At 32.6% G+C, this 18,400-nt stretch overlaps 1 protein-coding gene across 2 annotated transcripts in view; it reads right to left on the reverse strand.

The window, feature by feature from the left end:
• Positions 1-18,400, reverse strand: part of FOXP2 (forkhead box P2) — a 694,083-nt gene that overhangs the window by 42,298 nt on the left and 633,385 nt on the right. For both annotated transcript variants that reach the window (XM_027838641.1, XM_027838640.1), the window contains exons 8-10: positions 11,158-11,371; positions 9,235-9,339; positions 1,208-1,295 (exon numbers count right to left, since the gene is read on the reverse strand). In XM_027838641.1, coding sequence (XP_027694442.1) covers positions 1,208-1,295; positions 9,235-9,339; positions 11,158-11,371 — 407 coding nt within the window. The remainder of the gene's footprint in view (positions 1-1,207; positions 1,296-9,234; positions 9,340-11,157; positions 11,372-18,400) is intronic.

Here is an 18,400-nt window from a genome sequence, read left to right on the forward strand (position 1 = left end):
GGCAGTGTGAAATGTTGAACTCTGCATCTACACTTGCACTGGGTCTCATTACAACTGACGGACCTTACTTTTCCATCAGTCAGACACAGGAAAAAAAAAAAAGAATAATTGGTCACACTACAAGCAGTGCCTTCAGTTGACCTGTTATGTTACATGATACCTTTGGTAAGTGGTAAACAGGTTTACAAAAGCCTTTTCAATTACCTCCAAAAGACAGCATGATGCTTATAAAAATGAGGTTTTCATTTTCATGTATCTTCACTATTTCCTCATATAAGGTAACAAAACATTTTTGTAACCCTCTGGGACAAGACAAAACAAAATGCTTTAAAATTGTTTTAAAAGTCCATAAATAACAAAGATAAAATCTTTATTTAAGAAAACGTGAAGCCAATGTAACCATTTGTTTTTCTAAATTACTTATCTCAATGAAATGATGTAGGAGTTTGAATAAGAAAAGTAATTCTATGAGATTAAAGGAGAACATTACAAGAGTAATGATACCTTGTGAAATATAACTCCTTTGTGGTATGCTGTTATTTTCTGATGAGTTTCTTAGTTTTTATAGAGAGAGAGATTTCTTTAGTTTTTGGCTAAATTCAGTTTAAGCACTAAGTAGATGAAAGCGAAAATTTTGGATTAAGAAATAGCAGCATGTTGTTGGACACTACACTATAAGCATGTAATACCATTACTCCTAGGTAAGAAAGAGTCAAGAAGTGGATATGATTAGGCCAATGCAACTTGAATGAAAACAAATAAACATGCTAGAGGCAGGAAAGAAAAGCTGCTTTTTTGTGGGGGGGATATAGGGGGAGAGTAAAGTTTAATCTATCATATATGACAGTATAAAGCCCTAAGGAAAGAAAATCAAGGTAAGCTCACAAAGTTTGCTCCCTCTTAATAGCAATTCTAGTTGAGTTTGTGGTTGATCTGTAAAGTAAGGAAAATTAGGTAGGGCATTCTTACTTTGGTACATTCAAATATCCAAACAGTTAAATTCTTACATTAAAAATCAACTTAGTTTTCATGGATTAAATTTTTTTAAGTCCTTAAATTTTTATTATTAAACATATCATTTATCATGATTAATGAGTTTTAAAAGACAATATTAAGCCCTGAAAGACAAAAAAATTTCCAGTTGAATTTAAAACATTCAAAAATTGAGGCTGGAAGAATTTTAATGTTGAATGACCATTTAACAAACCTGTATTTCTAACTGTTGCACAACCTGCATTTGCACCCGACACTGAGCAGTACTTCTGTCATCCAAAGCGTGTTCATTGTTAAGGTGCCTAATTAAAAGAGAAAATCCAGTGAAAATTTAACACTGTTACCTATCTCCCTGTTACTGTTCTCTTTTATTCTGCCCTGCATTGATACTGGTATAGACATGCCAGAACACTTTCAGAACTGAAAAAGAAAACTTAAATTGTGTTTAAATGCTTAGAAAATTTAAATGTTAAAAGACTTTTTAAAGTCTGAAAGTATGAGTTCTTAAGCTCATCAGTGATGACACAAAATATTTTCTGACCCAAACCTTTACTAACAGCAGAAATAATGGAAATTAGTTTATGTACTCAGAGTTGTTTTTTTTTAAAGAGAGACACAGATGTCTTATAAATACACTAATCATAAGCAATATTTAAAAGAGCAGAGGTAATCCTTCATTTAGCTTCTTATGAAATAGTTCTCAAGGCTATGAAGTTACTTATTGTCATTTTATTTCATAAGGGCATGATGTGACATAATGATTATAAAGAACAATACTTTTAAAATAGAAAGATTTATAGAAATTGAATCTTATCGCAGTATTAAATGAACTGCATCACAGACTTTAGTAGTAGTAGTAGTAATAATAATAACAGTGATATTTTGTCCAGAGTTCCGTATTTTGAAGAAAGAGTTTTCTTGAATATCATCCTCTTCTATTTACCAAGTGGCAAAGTGTAGAATCCCTTCAATTTCTAATTTAATTTCATATGAAAAACCGTTTTAAGTATTTCTTGATAGTGTATTTTAGTCTATCATAGGGTGTCTGTGTGTGTGTGTGTGTGTGTGTAGTGTGTGTGTGTAGTGTGTATGTGTATATATTACATATGTTATATATTTATTTGAGAAATTTATTTAATGCACTAATGGTACTCTAGTACATCAACAACTCTTGTTGTTAAGTTAAGATGGTACATGCACAAATACATTTACACATACAAAATATGGTATATGCCTTCCAGTTCAGAAAGTTTTAAATACATTATTTATGTGGTATATTATCCTTCAGTATATCTTCAATGGTTAAACTAACGTAGCAAAGTAGGTGACACTTAAATTGATGACCGAGGAGTCTATGCTGATGTTGAAAAGCAAATTTTTAATTATTAAATGAAAACACTTATTTGTACATATATTCAAGTTTAATAAAAATTAGTAAGATTGTGCGAGCACACTCATGTGTCATGTCCTATTGTAGCCTTATTTAATTGTCCCTCCTATAAGTCATCTCTTCCTGAATATCTGAGACTTTGTTTTTGTACTTTTTTCATTCTGATTTATATTAGAGTTGTTAAATGTTATATTCTTCTCTTAGACTGTAAGCTCTCTGAGGGAAGGAAATGTGTTTTCTTTCATCCTTTTATCTCCCCATAGTCCTTTATCAAGTGAGAAGATCTCTCTCTCTCTCTGTGTAGTGTGAAAATTTAATAAATATCTGTTTTAGAATGAAAAGTTTCAAATGTGTTACCAAAGTATTAAGATAAGGCAGATATATAAGAAACAATGTATACAGAAGAATGAAGATTGTATTGTTAGGAAAAGTTTTGAAGTGCCTGTTGCCTTCATTAGTCTTAAGTATTAAAGTTTAAAATTTTTATCAATTAGAAACATGATTCTGCCCGCCCATATACTTTCACAAGTGAAACGAATTTATTTGAACAAATTCTCACTGGCCACATCAACAAACCTCCATTTATCTTGGCAGATTTGTCAGTCTCAGTTCAGAAGAAATGTGGGACTAAAATAGCAAGGTATAATAGGTCAGGATTGAGAGGTTCACTGTCATAGTACATGAGGGGAACTTTGCCTATACCCTTCCCCTCTATGCTCAGTGTTGTTTTGAACCCCACTATAATGAGAAATAAAATTCACCCACCACTTTTTTTTTTTAAAAAGGGAAATGGTGTATTATAGTAAATCACACATTAGTTGGTATTATAAAGATATCAGGTTAGCCAAGTTTCACTAATTAATAGGGCAAAATATAGACTCAACCTAACTTCTCCCAGCTTTTCAGAATATTTATTAAAGTCTCAATCTTAAAACAAATAAAAAATTTCAGTAAATGGAATATTTTCAATAAAAGATTGTGGTAACACATTTGGTTTTTTCTTAAGAGCAAATATCATTGTAATCTTGTGCTATATTTGCAGTCTTATCTGAGAATGTAAAAATATAGTCTGCTATTAGGCAAAATAGTAAAGAGATAGGTTTCTCTGAAATGGCTATAGGCACATAAGAGAACTGTGGAAAGAATAAAAAGGGGAAAAGGATGCAAGGGTATGTACTTAAACACTTAGGATCAGGTATAGTCATAGTGACTAAAATTTTAAGCACCAAATCCTTTGTAAAGAAGTTGTTTTTTTTTTTTTGCACTTGTTTACTTCTTCGTGATAATCTATCATCCTATATTTAAAGGACTAAAAAAGTGCCAAATGTTTGCATTTATATGCTTAGGTCTTAGAGACCTATTCAATTTATCTATGCAGCTTTTATTAGAATAGAGACTGCAGACTACAATAATAGTCAATGAGGTTTTGTCTTGATTGAATTTTTCAGTAGAACACAAAAGAACCTTGCCATTAAAATAGTCCTTTATTCTCCTGTATGAAGGCGAAAGGTTTTTAAAGTGTTGTGATGTTCAGTAATGAGCCTCTATCTAAATTATCATTGGTGACAAACTCACAAAGCACTTTTCGAGGACACATAGTTATGAAATGCCAGAGCTGCCACTTTCTTTCCTGTAATTATAGGCTAGCTTGCAGCCCTTCAATGATCATTTATAGAACAGCCTCCAGTGGATTACTGAGAACTTGAAAAACACATACATACCTCTGCCACATCTCCCTTCTCCTTTCCTTGCTATTGTTTACCAGTGATATGTAAAATAATAGTGCCTATTCATTCCCCCTACTTAATTATGCCAATCAAAGTACAGAAATAGTGTCGGATATAAATACAATGCACTAAGACTAAATAAATAGGCTTAATATTAACATTAAATTATGAATTTATGTATTTATGACTACTTTGTGCCCGAATTATTCTCTTTAATGATTTTATAACTATCTCAGGTACTACATATTGCTGTTCAAAAATTCTCTATGATTTATAAATCAAGAATGAGATAATACTGAAAAATGAGAGGATTGGTGGATTTTCTCAGTCAGTGCCTAATTGCTGTTTCAAAATGCATATGCAAGGGGACATTTCATTAATCATTTAATCATGTCCCTTGCAGGAAGTTGGAACTAATGTTGCAAATACCCTTTTCATATGAATGCTCCATAATACTATCTTATGCATTTGATATATTGCCTATGTCATAAATTACAGCTGCTTCAAAAGGACCAAGTGGGGTTGTTATCCCTGAAGATGCTTGTTACAAAACCTTTATTAAGTTTTTTTTTAAACTTATTGCAAGTTCCATTTCACAGCTTCATACTAGCCAACAATAATACTCTTTCTGATGGCAAAGGTCTGTAAATTACCCATGCAATCACTAACACCATTTCACAGACCTGTTCTACTTCTACTGGTCTGCTAACAAGGCGATTACACACAAATTACTGAATGCCTATGAAATATTTAAATGCATTCTACTCTACTATGCATTAATAAGAGCAAAGCAAGCTCTGGAATTCTGGTTAGCTCCAGTCCCTAATGTCCCCTAATGAGCCTCTTACTGTGACTGCAGTTCAAACAGAGAGGTGAAGAAAAAATGCAAAGGGTGCCTTCAGAAAGGCAGTACTGAACAAACACTGTGTGAGCCAGTTCTAATTTATGGGTCACTTTATAGGTATATTGATTTTTGTTTTCAAAATGGAATAAATGATGTGGTCGACTGACGTTCTTTCAAAACTGCATGAATCTGTGTGTGTGCCAGGTGTTGGACGTGTACTTGGAAAAGTGTAAATAGGCAGTCATCTTCTTTGTAAAAACTATTAAGCAAATGTTTCAGGATGCAAAAAGACAAGAAACAAAAACAAGAACAAAAAACAACTGGAAGGTTCCCTTCAAATTGTCTAATGTGCAATTTCTATTACCTGAAGCTTTTAAGGATGTGAATTTATGTGGTAACTTCAGTTGCTTATTACAGACTATCAGTTCAATTTTAACCTCTAGAATTTCAAATTACTTTAAAGTTAGAGCATTTTAAAAGCCAAAACAGGATCAGCTTTAAATTTAAGTATGTCAGAGAATGTTTTAACAAAATGTTTCACTTGCATATTACTGGTGTTTGATTTATTTTGCATCAAGCTTTTTGTGTTTAAACACTGACAGGAGTTTAAATACAAAATGTTAGCTGTCACTATTCATTTAGCTGATTATGTGAGATGCCTTAGTTTTGAAAGATGGTGGCACTGTCACCAAAAGAAACAACATTCTGACAAGTTCAAAGAATGCCTTCTTGAGGTCATAATTTTGTAGCCATGCTGCCTAGTCAAAGACAAAGAAATAGACAATACAGACTAAGTAAGAGCACCATTTTGAGAGAACCAGTCAGCTGAAAGGGGGAAAAGATCATGTGAAGTTCCATTTAAAAGACTATTTCTTTTCTTGTGTCTTTTTAATTATACTTTTGGTAATGTCAGGTCAGTGGTGGTGGAGAAGGTTGGGTTAAAAGGCAGGCAGTGTTACTTTTAAGCTTTATTTTCTTGTCTTTTTGTTTAAATGCAAACTTAATTTATTCTTATTGGTCAACTGATGTATCTTTTATAAACATATTTTTACTAACACTAATCATTTTGTGACTATAAAGAAAACATTACCCATCTTTGTGGCAGAGACCATGTTTTGTTTGCTGGCGTCTGCTGTGTGCAGGTTAAAGAACACTTGTCTGCTGACTGGAATGTGATATTGTAAACCTTTTGGTTTAAGCTCTAAAAGTCAAATCCATCTACGCTCAAACTGACCTAGGTCCAATGGAATGATAATTAATTTTGCAGACAAAATACACTGAACCTTTCTCATATGTTATTACACTTTGACATTTATAAGACAGTAATGAAGGACTACTATTTAATGCTTTTAGTGATCTACTGGGATCCTCCTCACTTAGTGACCAGAAAAATGGTTGGCTTCTGTCAACACCTGCTTTATAGTTAAATTCCAAAATATTCATAAACAGTTTTGGAACCTCTTAATTGACTTTCTTCATCACCTAGTGGGTTTTTTTTTAATTTTTTAACTCTTGTCTTCATCCTTAACAGTTATATATAAGGATATTATTTCTCATGTGTCCTTCTTCCCTTGAAAGCAGTGGCTCCAATGAACAGACTAACAATCACCACATATATATATTTTCACCTAACAGCATTTTATTCAGATTGGGTTAAAAAGATAAAGGAACTAAACAGGTTTGGCTCAAGATATAGTGTGAGAATATGGACTGAGACTTCGCCACATTCATTATAATTGTACATTGTTTACCAACATGAGGTAGACTCCAACAATTAATAATGAAAAGTTTTCTTTTATATGTTAAAGGCAATCACAGAAAATTTATCTAAAACTTAAAGACGGTGGAAGTTTATATAAAGTATGAATTGTTTCTATTTGGTAAAGTTAAGCAATAATTCTTCTAGAATTAACAATAATACTTACTTGAAATCAATTTATCAGACAACCCATAGGGTAAACAAAAATCAAGACATGCAAACCTTACATTGGTAGCAGCCATTTACTGTAAGCTATTTTTCCCTTTATTCCAAATCCTTCCTATTATTATAAAAGTGAAGCAAAGCCACTGCTTTTTAATCCTCTTTCTCAGATGCCTCTGCACAGTTGAGTTTCAACCCTCCCCCACCCTCCCATCACCACGACCACAAAGCTTCTAGGTAAACTATTTTCTGAGCGTAGATGTTATAATTCACTTCATAAGCCACAATCTCTTCAAACTTCTCATAAGCATGTCACAGAAAACCATAACACTGGATTTGGAGAACATGTCTCATTAATATTTCATTTCAGGACAGTTTACTTGCATTAACTATACTAACACAGGTTATCACACTGCTTCAAGTCAGGGAACCTAAAATATTATAACAAAGAATGGACTAGGAGCAAGGCCTTATAAACTGCAGCCATTAGTTCTGTCATCCTATAAAGTTAATGGATTGGAAAAAAATGGTCAGTCCATGGACTAAAAGTTGAAATTTAATTGAAAGGAAATGTTTTTTAATTGTAATGGGGTTTTCATTGGCATGAAAAGTTGAATGAATGCCAATAAGAGGGTGCACTTTGATGTATGTTAGTAGCAATATAAGATGTGTACATATATGAGATACACACAACAGTGCTTCAACTTTTCCAAGTACAGTAATTTTAAAAAGAAAATCAAATTGCAGGAAAGATACACATTTTCTCTCAAAGGTTTCCTTTGGATTCTGCCAGAAGGAAAAATACAGGGTGCTGAAATAAATGATGAGTGTAATGTTTCTATGATGCTCTCTCCCATTTTAGTGTGACTTAGGGAAGCAGCAGTGAAATTTTTCAAAATGGTTTGTTTGATTGGGAATTGTAACAGGGAATATGATTGGATGAATCTCAAAATACTTGCCAAAGAATTAGAAGCCCTATGGTTTGGAAGTATGAAAGTATTTATAAAAACCAACTCTCTCTGGACACATCAACATTTTAGGTAGCCCACTGATGCTTAGAATAAGAAATTCTATTTGATTCTGAATCATTTTTTGATATTTACACAAAAAACTCTCTCTAAACAGAAATCACAAATCAAGATCATTTTGATGTAACAGCACTGAGATACTTTATAATGAAAGTGCCTTTACCCAAAGAATGTCTTTTATAAAGAGAAACAAAGAAATTATCTATAGAAGCCTTGATAAGTCCTTTTTCTCCTAATATCTCAAAGAGGACAAAAGAGTTAAAAAATGCTTAGCTCAAGCCCTACTGTACTTCAGTTCTAAAGTTATTATGGTGCTGAGCGCTCGTGGCTTGTTGTTAAGGTGCTCTTGCTCCATACCCTGTCGTCTACCATTTGTAAACACATCTTTTTGATGTTTCTGCCAACATCCTGGCAACAAAGCAGTGCAATTTCAAATGAGCTAATTAACTTAATTGTTGATGAAGCATGAAACAGTTCATTCACCCTGTTAGCTGCACCATGACAACATAAGAGACTCAGTCTGTGAAGTTACTCATCTCCATAAGCTTATCTGTAGCTTTCCATGTAGATCTGCTGTATGCTAAAAATGGACGTGTAAAAAAACTCTCCAAAATATGTCCTATACTATCTAATAACACTCATTTATGTTTTTTAAATAAAAACCACAATATGTGAAAATTCAACATTCAAAAATATTTTGGTCTTAAATAATCAGAGAATGAGTATAATATACTGCCCAAATTCTACCTTTTTCAATGTGCAGGCAACAAGTAGAACCTTTAACATAAGCCTGTTGTTTCTTCATTCAGCTAGTCATTCAACTAGTCAGCTTGATTAATTGCCTAATTTGTAATTGTAGTTCTATGAATTTGAAGTGATGTCATCACATGTATGATGCACCAGGAGACTGCAGGATACCCTAAGAAGGTTTAATAAAAGGAAAATAAAATCTATTGCTGTAATTCCCCCACGAGAGAACTTACAGAGTTTTCTGAAAACACTCATAACATTTCTGACATTTTTTCATGGAATTCTTATGCAAAATTTGAAAATTAGAAGGAAAGCTGGTTTTCATATGAATTGCATCTTTTTCAAAATTTATGACTTTGATATTTAGAGGTGAACAGAAAGATTATGCCTTCTCAATGCCCTCAAAGTTTTGAATGTGAAGTAGAGGATGATGATTTTGACCCTCTACTAATGGCTATGGCTTTCCAGAAGCTGAGAAAATATACGTAATTTGTGGAATTCTTAATGGTGAAACTTTACTTTCTACCTTTGTTTTTCCTGAACTTTTAGAGAACCTATCCAAGGAAGAAAAAGAAACCTACTTTAAAAACTGTCCAAAATCTTCACAAATGCTTTCACAGCCAGGCCATTTGCAAACTCCATGGCCATAGAGTGTATGAGAGGCCCCAGTCTCCTCATGTGACGAGCTGTAGCAAAAGAAACAGCGTCAGATTCATCTCAGAAGCCATAATCGTTGGAGGCTGCTAGCGCCTGTCAGGTTACGATCAGTGACAAACAGGTCAAAACAGGTCAATTCTGCTCAGAGTAGTCAGAAAAATTTAATCGTTCTATTGAATAGTTCAACTGCCAAGGCTAGATGATGTTCCAATTAGAGAAGAAATAGAGCCAAAGATGACTGTTAATAAAGGATGAAAAACTAAGATGACTGTATAATACCATATGCTAATTCTGCCATATGACCTTATTGTAACATTTTACCTATAAATAAAAAATATATATATTCAGTTGTGGTCAAGTTAACACACACACAGATGCAGAAACACATATTTAAGTAATACAAATGTTATTATAAATATTTGGTACATTCTGCTACAAGGAGATAGGCACCTTTTAGGTATTAAATTGTTTCATATTATGTGTGTTTATCTCCTATATCTATTAGTTACAAATGGCTTTTAAAAAAAATGGATTCCATTTTGGAACAGAGCATATTATCTTTATGTAATTACAAAGGACTTTTTCATCACTAGGAATATTGACTACAGATCCTCGAGAAATCACCTGACTTCTCTAATGTATAATCATCATACTAATCTCAATTTAAAAAATAGCATGAAAGCATTCATATGCATGCCATCTTACAAAAACTATTCATGAAAAAAAATGCTGGATACTCAAAGAAGAACTTCAGATAGGCTCAATATATAATTTATTATTAAAAGTAGTTGCAAAAATTAAATGTCCTATTTCTTTGGGGGTAAAAGTGTTTATGATCAAATATTTGTTACACCTGTCCTTGTAACATTAAATATGAGATTACTCTCAATCTAGTCAAACTATTAAATATGTTTACTGTTGGTGTAATAGACATGTCAGCTGTTTAGTTTGCTAAGAAATTTAAAATTTCTATTTTACAGCTAGAAAAAAGATTTTAAGGTCAAACAACATTTAAACTAAAATTTTAAAATAAATTTTTAAAGTAACATGACATAACCTATAAATATATGTAAAAGTTGACAGAAGTTGATGGAAGTATATGGGTTACCTTACACTATGATTGTTTCTACAGAACCAAAATAAAATAAAAAGTTGAGAAATTACTCATAAACAGTAATCAGTCCTAGTAACATCCTCTCAAAAACATTTTTCTCACAGGAATTTTTTTCACAGTCAAATTATTCATATAATGGTTTTAACTCCATGCTAAAGTATTTATATGGTTTTTGTTGTAATTGCAGGCAGATCATTTTCTTATAAATCATGTCTTAGGTATTTCCATGAAAATATTCTTAATACATATATTAAAAGGTATCTATTATTATTTATATTTCATATATACTTTTAAAACTGTCCAACTATTTTTTGAACTTACAAAACCCTATGTGAACATAGGTATACACAGTTCTAGTTTAAATTTGTGGATGTATGTATGGTATGTACATACACAATGCATATAGTTGCAAATTTCTCATAGCAAAGAATATTAAACTGGCCCACAGTACTTCAGTTTTAAAATTCCTTTAGAAAAAAATCCTGATTTATAGTTAGTTTGAAATTTTTTTTTCTGTAGACAAAACACCTAACTGTAATATCTTGCCTGTAGGTATTTTACTTTCTTTTTTTAAAAGAAAGAAAAATAGTTCACAATTAATTGGGGGTTGTACTTATTTCTTCCCGCTGTACATTTTGGCATTAAGAAACCAGTTTTTATTTCTAGTTTTATCAAAGAAAAAAAACTAAAGCTTTGTGATAGATAAGCACAGTAGAAATCCCATCAGAATTACCTGTCTCGCCTTGCATTTAGAACTGAAGACTGTCCATTCACTACAGAATGATGAGTTATTGGTGGTGATGCTTTGGAAGTGGTGGAGGAGGTAGAAGAGGAGGAATTGTTAGTAGTGAGGTCTAGCCCTCCATGTTTAATGCCATTGTCTTCCATACTGTGAACTCCAGTCACTTCTTTCCATAACTGCTGAATCTCAGCAGGACTTAAGCCAGCTACAAAAAGAAGGAGAGCCCCACTAATATAACAAAATAAAAGTTTCATATAATGAGCTCAATGTTAATAATGGATTAATGCCAACAGTAAAGGTGATGATTACTTCCCTGTACAATCAATAAATTTAAAAATCATTTTACCCCATCAGTACACAGTAAATCTAATTGCTTTTCTCTTGTTCCCAGTATTTTTTGTTGAAGACCATCAATTTTAAGATAGTTAAGATCATTTTTATGGGATGACTAAAGGTCAGAAAAGAAGTAAGTTTGGTTCAAAAAGTAATTATTAAATATTCATAAAAAAGATTTTGATTATTGTCACTAATACTGGAATTTCAAAAAGAGATGAACTAGAAGTGACTCCTTAATCAGAAATGAAAAGGGAAAGAAAAATTGAGATCACAATTATAACCCAGGCATTGTTTCTCTTTTCAGATTAAAATACACACCCATACCCACACTCACACACAGAATCAATTCTGTTTCTACTGTACACAAACTACAGAGGAGATGTGGCTATCATCTGGGTCTTTCAGTTAACAGCAAAATAACTAAACTGGACATTTTTAGTGCTCTTACTGGGGTTCAAGTTTCCAATAAAACCATATGCATATAATTCAAGTACACCTAATTTTTATATAGATTAAGACAAACTATTTTGCTACAAAGCTGGCATTAAGGGGGGCCCAACTTTTCCTTCTTCCTAGGCTGCCCCAGCCAGAGCTGGCACTAAGGAGGACTCCTCTTTCTCTTCCCTGCTCTAGACACCCTTACCCCTCAAACTTTCTGCCAATGTTTTCCCTTCCTGGCTCAACTGAGTCTCATCCCCACACTTGCCAGAGAAAAATCAGAATATCCTCTTCACTCCAATCCTGGATCAATTTCCTCCTTTCCAATGGTGATTAGCTACTCCTATGAGATACACACATCACGTATCTTAAGAACTGAAAGGCCCTGCCAGCTGCCCTACTGTGGTATATCTAAGATCTCCAGGATATGCTATCCACCCTGCAGCTGACTTTATCTACAGGTGTTGTTTTCACTTAAACGGTCCTTTAGAGCAAGGGCTGTCTTTTTCTATTTATATCTTCATTGTTTAGCATTGGGCTTGGTATAAAGTAAGAACATAATAAATGCTTCAAAATTATGTTTTCAATGACTAATTCAGAAGGTGATTTGGTCAAGCAACTTACATAGGATTTAAAACCAGGAAAAGGGTCATTCTACAGGCAATGAAATGAATACAAGGACAAAATTAGAATATGGCTGTGTCTATACATATAGAACCTTAAACTATTCTAGCTATGACTTCTGGACCAACTGATCAGCAGAATCTCCCTATCCTACTGTTGTATATATTACTGTTAGACTGAAGGTTATATACCTTGAATATATGTATGTATATATAGCATAATCTGAAACTTTCAAAGGACGGAAAATCCAGATTTCCAAAGGTCTTTTAAAAAAAAATCAATTAATTTCCACATGATCTTAGAAAAAAAAATCCTTATTATCAATGCTAAAAAAAATTATAACTGAATAAAGACTGCAAAACAATGAAAATATGTATATGTGATTACTTATATAGTATGTATATGATCTATGAAGAGGTAGATTGAGACAATTATTCAGATAGGGCAGAAAATCCACTTTGATATGACGTCTAGCTAATACGCAGTAAAACTTCTGTTTTGTTTTAATTACCTGACTGTGATCCTGACCGTCTGCTTCCCCCTTTCTGACTAATGCAAGGAATTGCAATCTAAGTAAAGAAATTTTAATATACTTAAAAAGGAAAAGTGCATAATAACCAAACTGAAAAATTCTCAAAACTTGTAACAACCCATTTCTAATTATTACTGATGATTATTTTCTTAAATTTTAGAAGTGGCAGAATAATTATGAGAACAGTGATAATTGTCAGATTTTAGTGAAACATATTAATGTGGATAAACTAAGAATCTGAGCAATGGCTCCTAAGTGTTCGGTATTCCCAGCATCTAGCATAGTACTTTGCACATAGTGATTGTTTCAGAAATGGTTGCTGAATAAGTGAATGAATGAATTCTAAAGAAACTGACAAAGCTTAATAGCCTTATAACAAGACATGGATAAAAAGGCACTTGAGATGGTGTAACTCCTGTCTGTGCACACAGATATTTACTCAATTATATCATCTTAATATCAGTCTTTCTAGTGTTAAAGTAAATAGTTTTACTCAAATTAGGAAGCTTCTGACACCGTATGCAGCATGTTTTTATTTATATATATATATATATGTGTGTGTGTGTGTGTGTTTATATATGTATATATTTAACATGTATGAGTCATATTTTTTCTATATTCATGTGATTCATTACAGCTTCCCACAATCAACAGTACACTTAATTTCATATAATGATTAATTAAGCTACAATTAAAACTGACATACACTACTCACACCCACCTGGGTTCCAAGTATGGAAGTTATATGGCCATGAGGTACAAACAATCTAAGGATACTATTTACTGAATAAGGTCAACAGCTAATAAATGATAAGTGGTAGTAATACAATTAACACATGCTAGACTTTTCATTATTTCCAATTTAAATTTATTGGGTAATAACTGCTCCTCTCTTAGTTAAATGATTACAAGTCACTCTCAGGAACCACGCAAGTTACTAATGTTAATAAACTCAGGTCTTGTTCTGAAAACGGATGAAAAACTTAGAGGCTGTTTCTACTTACCTTTCAAAGGTAGTAGGTTTCTACTTTAAATTCTATTACAAATTAGTCTTGATTACTCCATGCTTTTCATAGTATGCTGTCAAAGTGCTACGGATAGGTTCTCTCTATAGAGTTTGATAAATCAATGATTGAATCAAACCTAATCTTGTTTAATGGTGGGAAGAAAGGCTCTCTCATACATAGTAGGTAAAGGGAAGAGAGGACTATAAATGACTTCAAGAGGAGATTACTTTGGTAACGTTAGCAATAAAGCATTTTATCTCATTACCTAAACCTTCCCTTGAGATGTGATGTTTGTGGATAAAAAGTTGCTAATGCAAAATGAGTGTTTTTGACTGTTAACTGAAATCAGTGAACATCATATGTGATTTTTATCAATTAATTTATATTATTGCATTTCATGATTTTTCACTGGGTAGACACAGAAGGGTGAAAGGAACTATAGAATTAATCTAACTCATCTTTTTCAAGGACAGGCGTTTACCTAATCAGTCTTAGAAAGATAACTATTTTTAAAAAGTGTATATAACAAGTGAGTTTACTCAGTTTTAACATAGGAATCCATTTAGAATATAGATAAATAATGCTTAATATCCTAAAAAATTCTGCTACAATTTACACATTTCTTTGTATTCTTTTGTCAATGAAGATGAATAATTTAATTTTTATCACTATCCTTGATAGTTCTGATGACCACTTGGTGAGCTCTTCCTTGGGTTAAGTAATTTTTGATTTATTTATCTACATTACCAGCATGGTCAATTAAAGGTACTTTTTTTTCTCAAGAGTAGAATAACTCTAGGAGAATTACTCATTGATTCTTTCATGTAACATTACAGATATAACCTAATATCACGATGTCATTAATTCAGATTCCACTAATTCAGATTTTAAATGATGATGAAAATAACTGACGATTATATAGTACTTTGGGGTTTACAAAGCACTTTACATACATTATCTCATCTGATAAGTTGATTGAGACATGGTATATGTAATCACAGAATATTAGAATTGGAAGAAACCTCAGACATTATCTAGTTCAACCCTTTCATGTTAGAGATAAAGAAACTGAAATCCACAAAAGTGAAATGATTCTCTGAAATAATTTCCAGTCTCTTTCTTTGAAGGTAATCTTATCTAAAATTGTTAGTTTTTTTTAACCAAACAAAAAAAAAACCTAAGGGTTTTTCCCCCTTTATTTTCAGTTTTTGAGTCCAGTAATTATTTTTTAAAAAACCCTTGGACTTTTTATATATAATATACGTAAATTATAATATAATATATATAAATTATATATAATATACATAAATTATAATATAATATATATTATATATAAATTATATATACTATATAATATAACTTTATCTGATCTTATAAGTTCTTTTGAATAAGTACCTTATTTGGAGATCATAAAACTTAATTTCTTTAAATGTATGCCACCGCATAGACTTTATGCTGCTGGACTGGCCTCCATCCCATTCTTTTGAATTGGTGATATTTTTTCTATATTATTTGAATCTTCTGCACTTAAGTACATTTTGAATTTATATTCAGTTAGAGATGCAGTAACCCCATGCCCCACCCCATTCATATAACTCTGTAGAGTGAGAGATATTATCAGAGCAATGTAGTATTCAATAATTCAATAATTTTCTTTATGTTTATGTCAACAATTGAACTTTAAGGCCAGTTCTTCTACACACTAGCTGAAAACATTATCGTGTACACACCTATAAGCCTGCTCTATCTATACTTGATAAGTGATTAATGAAATAAATTATTTTTCCTTTAAAAAAAAATAGAAAGAACATGGGAATCAAGAAACCTGTCCAAGACTTGCGCCTGACTACTTTTTTAATTCTAGGTGAGATGCTTCTTTGGGCTTCAGTTTATTAAATAAGGCTGTTAAACTACATTATTTCCAAGGGCTTCTTATGGGGTAACATTTTCTGAGTTTATGAAATGAAAATTTTTTTTATCTATAATGACTTTTCAATAGAATGGCTTTTTCTCTTGTGTTATTAAGATGAAATTTCATGGTCCAAGAATACATACATACATACATACATACACACACACACACACACACACACACACACACACACAGTTCCATCATCTGATTTCAAAAGTCTATTACATAGTTTAAAGAGTTCATGTTAATTTCTTCTCATACTCCTAGCTAACATGTTTGGGCTATGCCTATTCTGACTATATCAAGCTAATAATAATTTACAAATCAGAACATTAAGAAAATATTCTAAGTGTGTCATTTCTTTCTGATTTCTCTAATTTATATTTAGCGATCCTTTCACCCTTTAGATTATCATCATCACCATCATCATAGCTTTCACATAGTACTTTTGTTTTTCCTTTTTTTTGGGGGGGGGGCTAGGCAATGGGGTTAAGTGAGTTGCCCAGGGTCACACAGCTAGTAAGTGTTATGTGTCTGAGGTCGGATTTGAACTCAGATCCTCCTGAATCCAGGGCTGGTGCTCTATCCACTGCTCCACCTAGCTGCCCCTCATATAGTACTTTTAAAAAGTACTCTCTCAAAACTCCCAAAAAACATGTATGTGTACACACAAGCATATATAGTTTGTGTGTGGATGTGGATATGTATATGTGTGTATACGTACACATACACACATATGCATAAATAATTTGACCATAACAGAGGAATATGCCTGTGCCTCAACAAGAATTTCTAATTTGCACAGAAGGTATATCCAGAGTGAACTAAACGGCTTTAGATTTTTGGAAGCAAGAGACAGTGTGGGGAAGTGGATGGAGGGTTGGTCTTGGAATCAGGACGACACGGGTTTAAGTCTTGCTTCTGTGGGAGCATAACCAAGGCAATCAGTCTTTCATTGCTTGAGTCAGCTATCTAAGACTGTAAGTTCCAGAGAAGGTGCTGATGATCTTCATTAGTGGAAGAAATTTGTACATACTGAGTTCTTTCCACTGATGAAATCATGGGTCTGAGTATCCACAAAAAAAAATTTCTGGCTTACAACTACAACAAAAAAATAATGCATTGAGCCATCATTCTAGAAAGCTTCAGAGTATGTGTGCTATATGTACATATATAAAACATAAAAACAACATAACTGAAACAAAGGCTAGTGAGTGAATCAGTGTGGCAGTGAACTTCAATTTTTCAGTATACTGAAATGAAATCATTTTCAAATATTTTAAGCCGTAATGAAAAATCATAACTAAATATGAACACTTGTGTGGTAATAACACAATTATCAATTAACCAACCAAAAATAATTTATTAAAATTTTATTAATTTTCTACTGTGTGTCCAGGCAAAACAAAGTAGGGAATTAATAATACACATAAAATGCTAAATTACTTAGATAATTGAGAGAAAAGTAATCTTTGGTATGTACAATCTAATTTCTCTATGTGTGAAGGGGAAGGATGGAGGAAGGGAGAGACAGACAGAGAGAAAGAGAGACAGAATCTTTTTTTTTTAATAGATAGTAAGAATAAAGGCTGATGATTCTTTGTAATTCCAGAATGCTGGCCTACCAGTTATAAATACAGGTTTCATATTTAAAGACACAAATCCCATGTTTTATGCTGTATTTATGTAAAACTAGCAGTCAGAAGAGCAGCAAATGTTTTAATTAGCCCAGTTCACTAAGCTAATCTATTTGAGGAAACCTGAACTAGATTTATTTCCTCTGAGTTACATGGTGCACCTGGCATTAAGGCAATCCATGGTGAAAGAAGTCAACAAGGTATTTTGGTCTTTCACATTTGATCATTAGGACAAGTGATATTGATCTAGCACAAGTAAAATATTATCAATTATTTTATCTTGTCTTATTCAAAATGTAAGATTTTCTGTGACTACCCAGGGTTTGTTTTTAAATTCAGCACATTTATCACACTTTCCACCCTCATGAATTTCATAAATCTTAGTATTTAGTGGAAATGAGGGAAAAAAGGGGAAGTGAAATCAGTGTTATTGTAATTACAGAAGTGAACTAAAACCAAGAGTAAGTCATGAGATAATTGCATTCTTATTTTACAAGAACACAATGAAACTGGAAAAGACCTCAGATGTCATCTTCAGCTTTTTTATTAAACAGATAAGAAAACTGAGGCCCACAGAGGGCAAGCAACTTGCTTAAGATCACACAGGTACCAAATGGAAGAGCTGCACTTTGAATTCAATGCTCTTTCTATGATACCATGCTGCTTTCCTAAGGAGTTTTAAGTTTTCCAAATGTGTATACACACACACACACACACACACACACACACACACACACACACACACACA

Source organism: Vombatus ursinus, unplaced genomic scaffold, assembly GCF_900497805.2.
Source record: "Vombatus ursinus unplaced genomic scaffold, bare-nosed wombat genome assembly UNPS02014830.1, whole genome shotgun sequence".
In the NCBI taxonomy this organism is placed as follows: Eukaryota; Metazoa; Chordata; class Mammalia; order Diprotodontia; family Vombatidae; genus Vombatus; species Vombatus ursinus.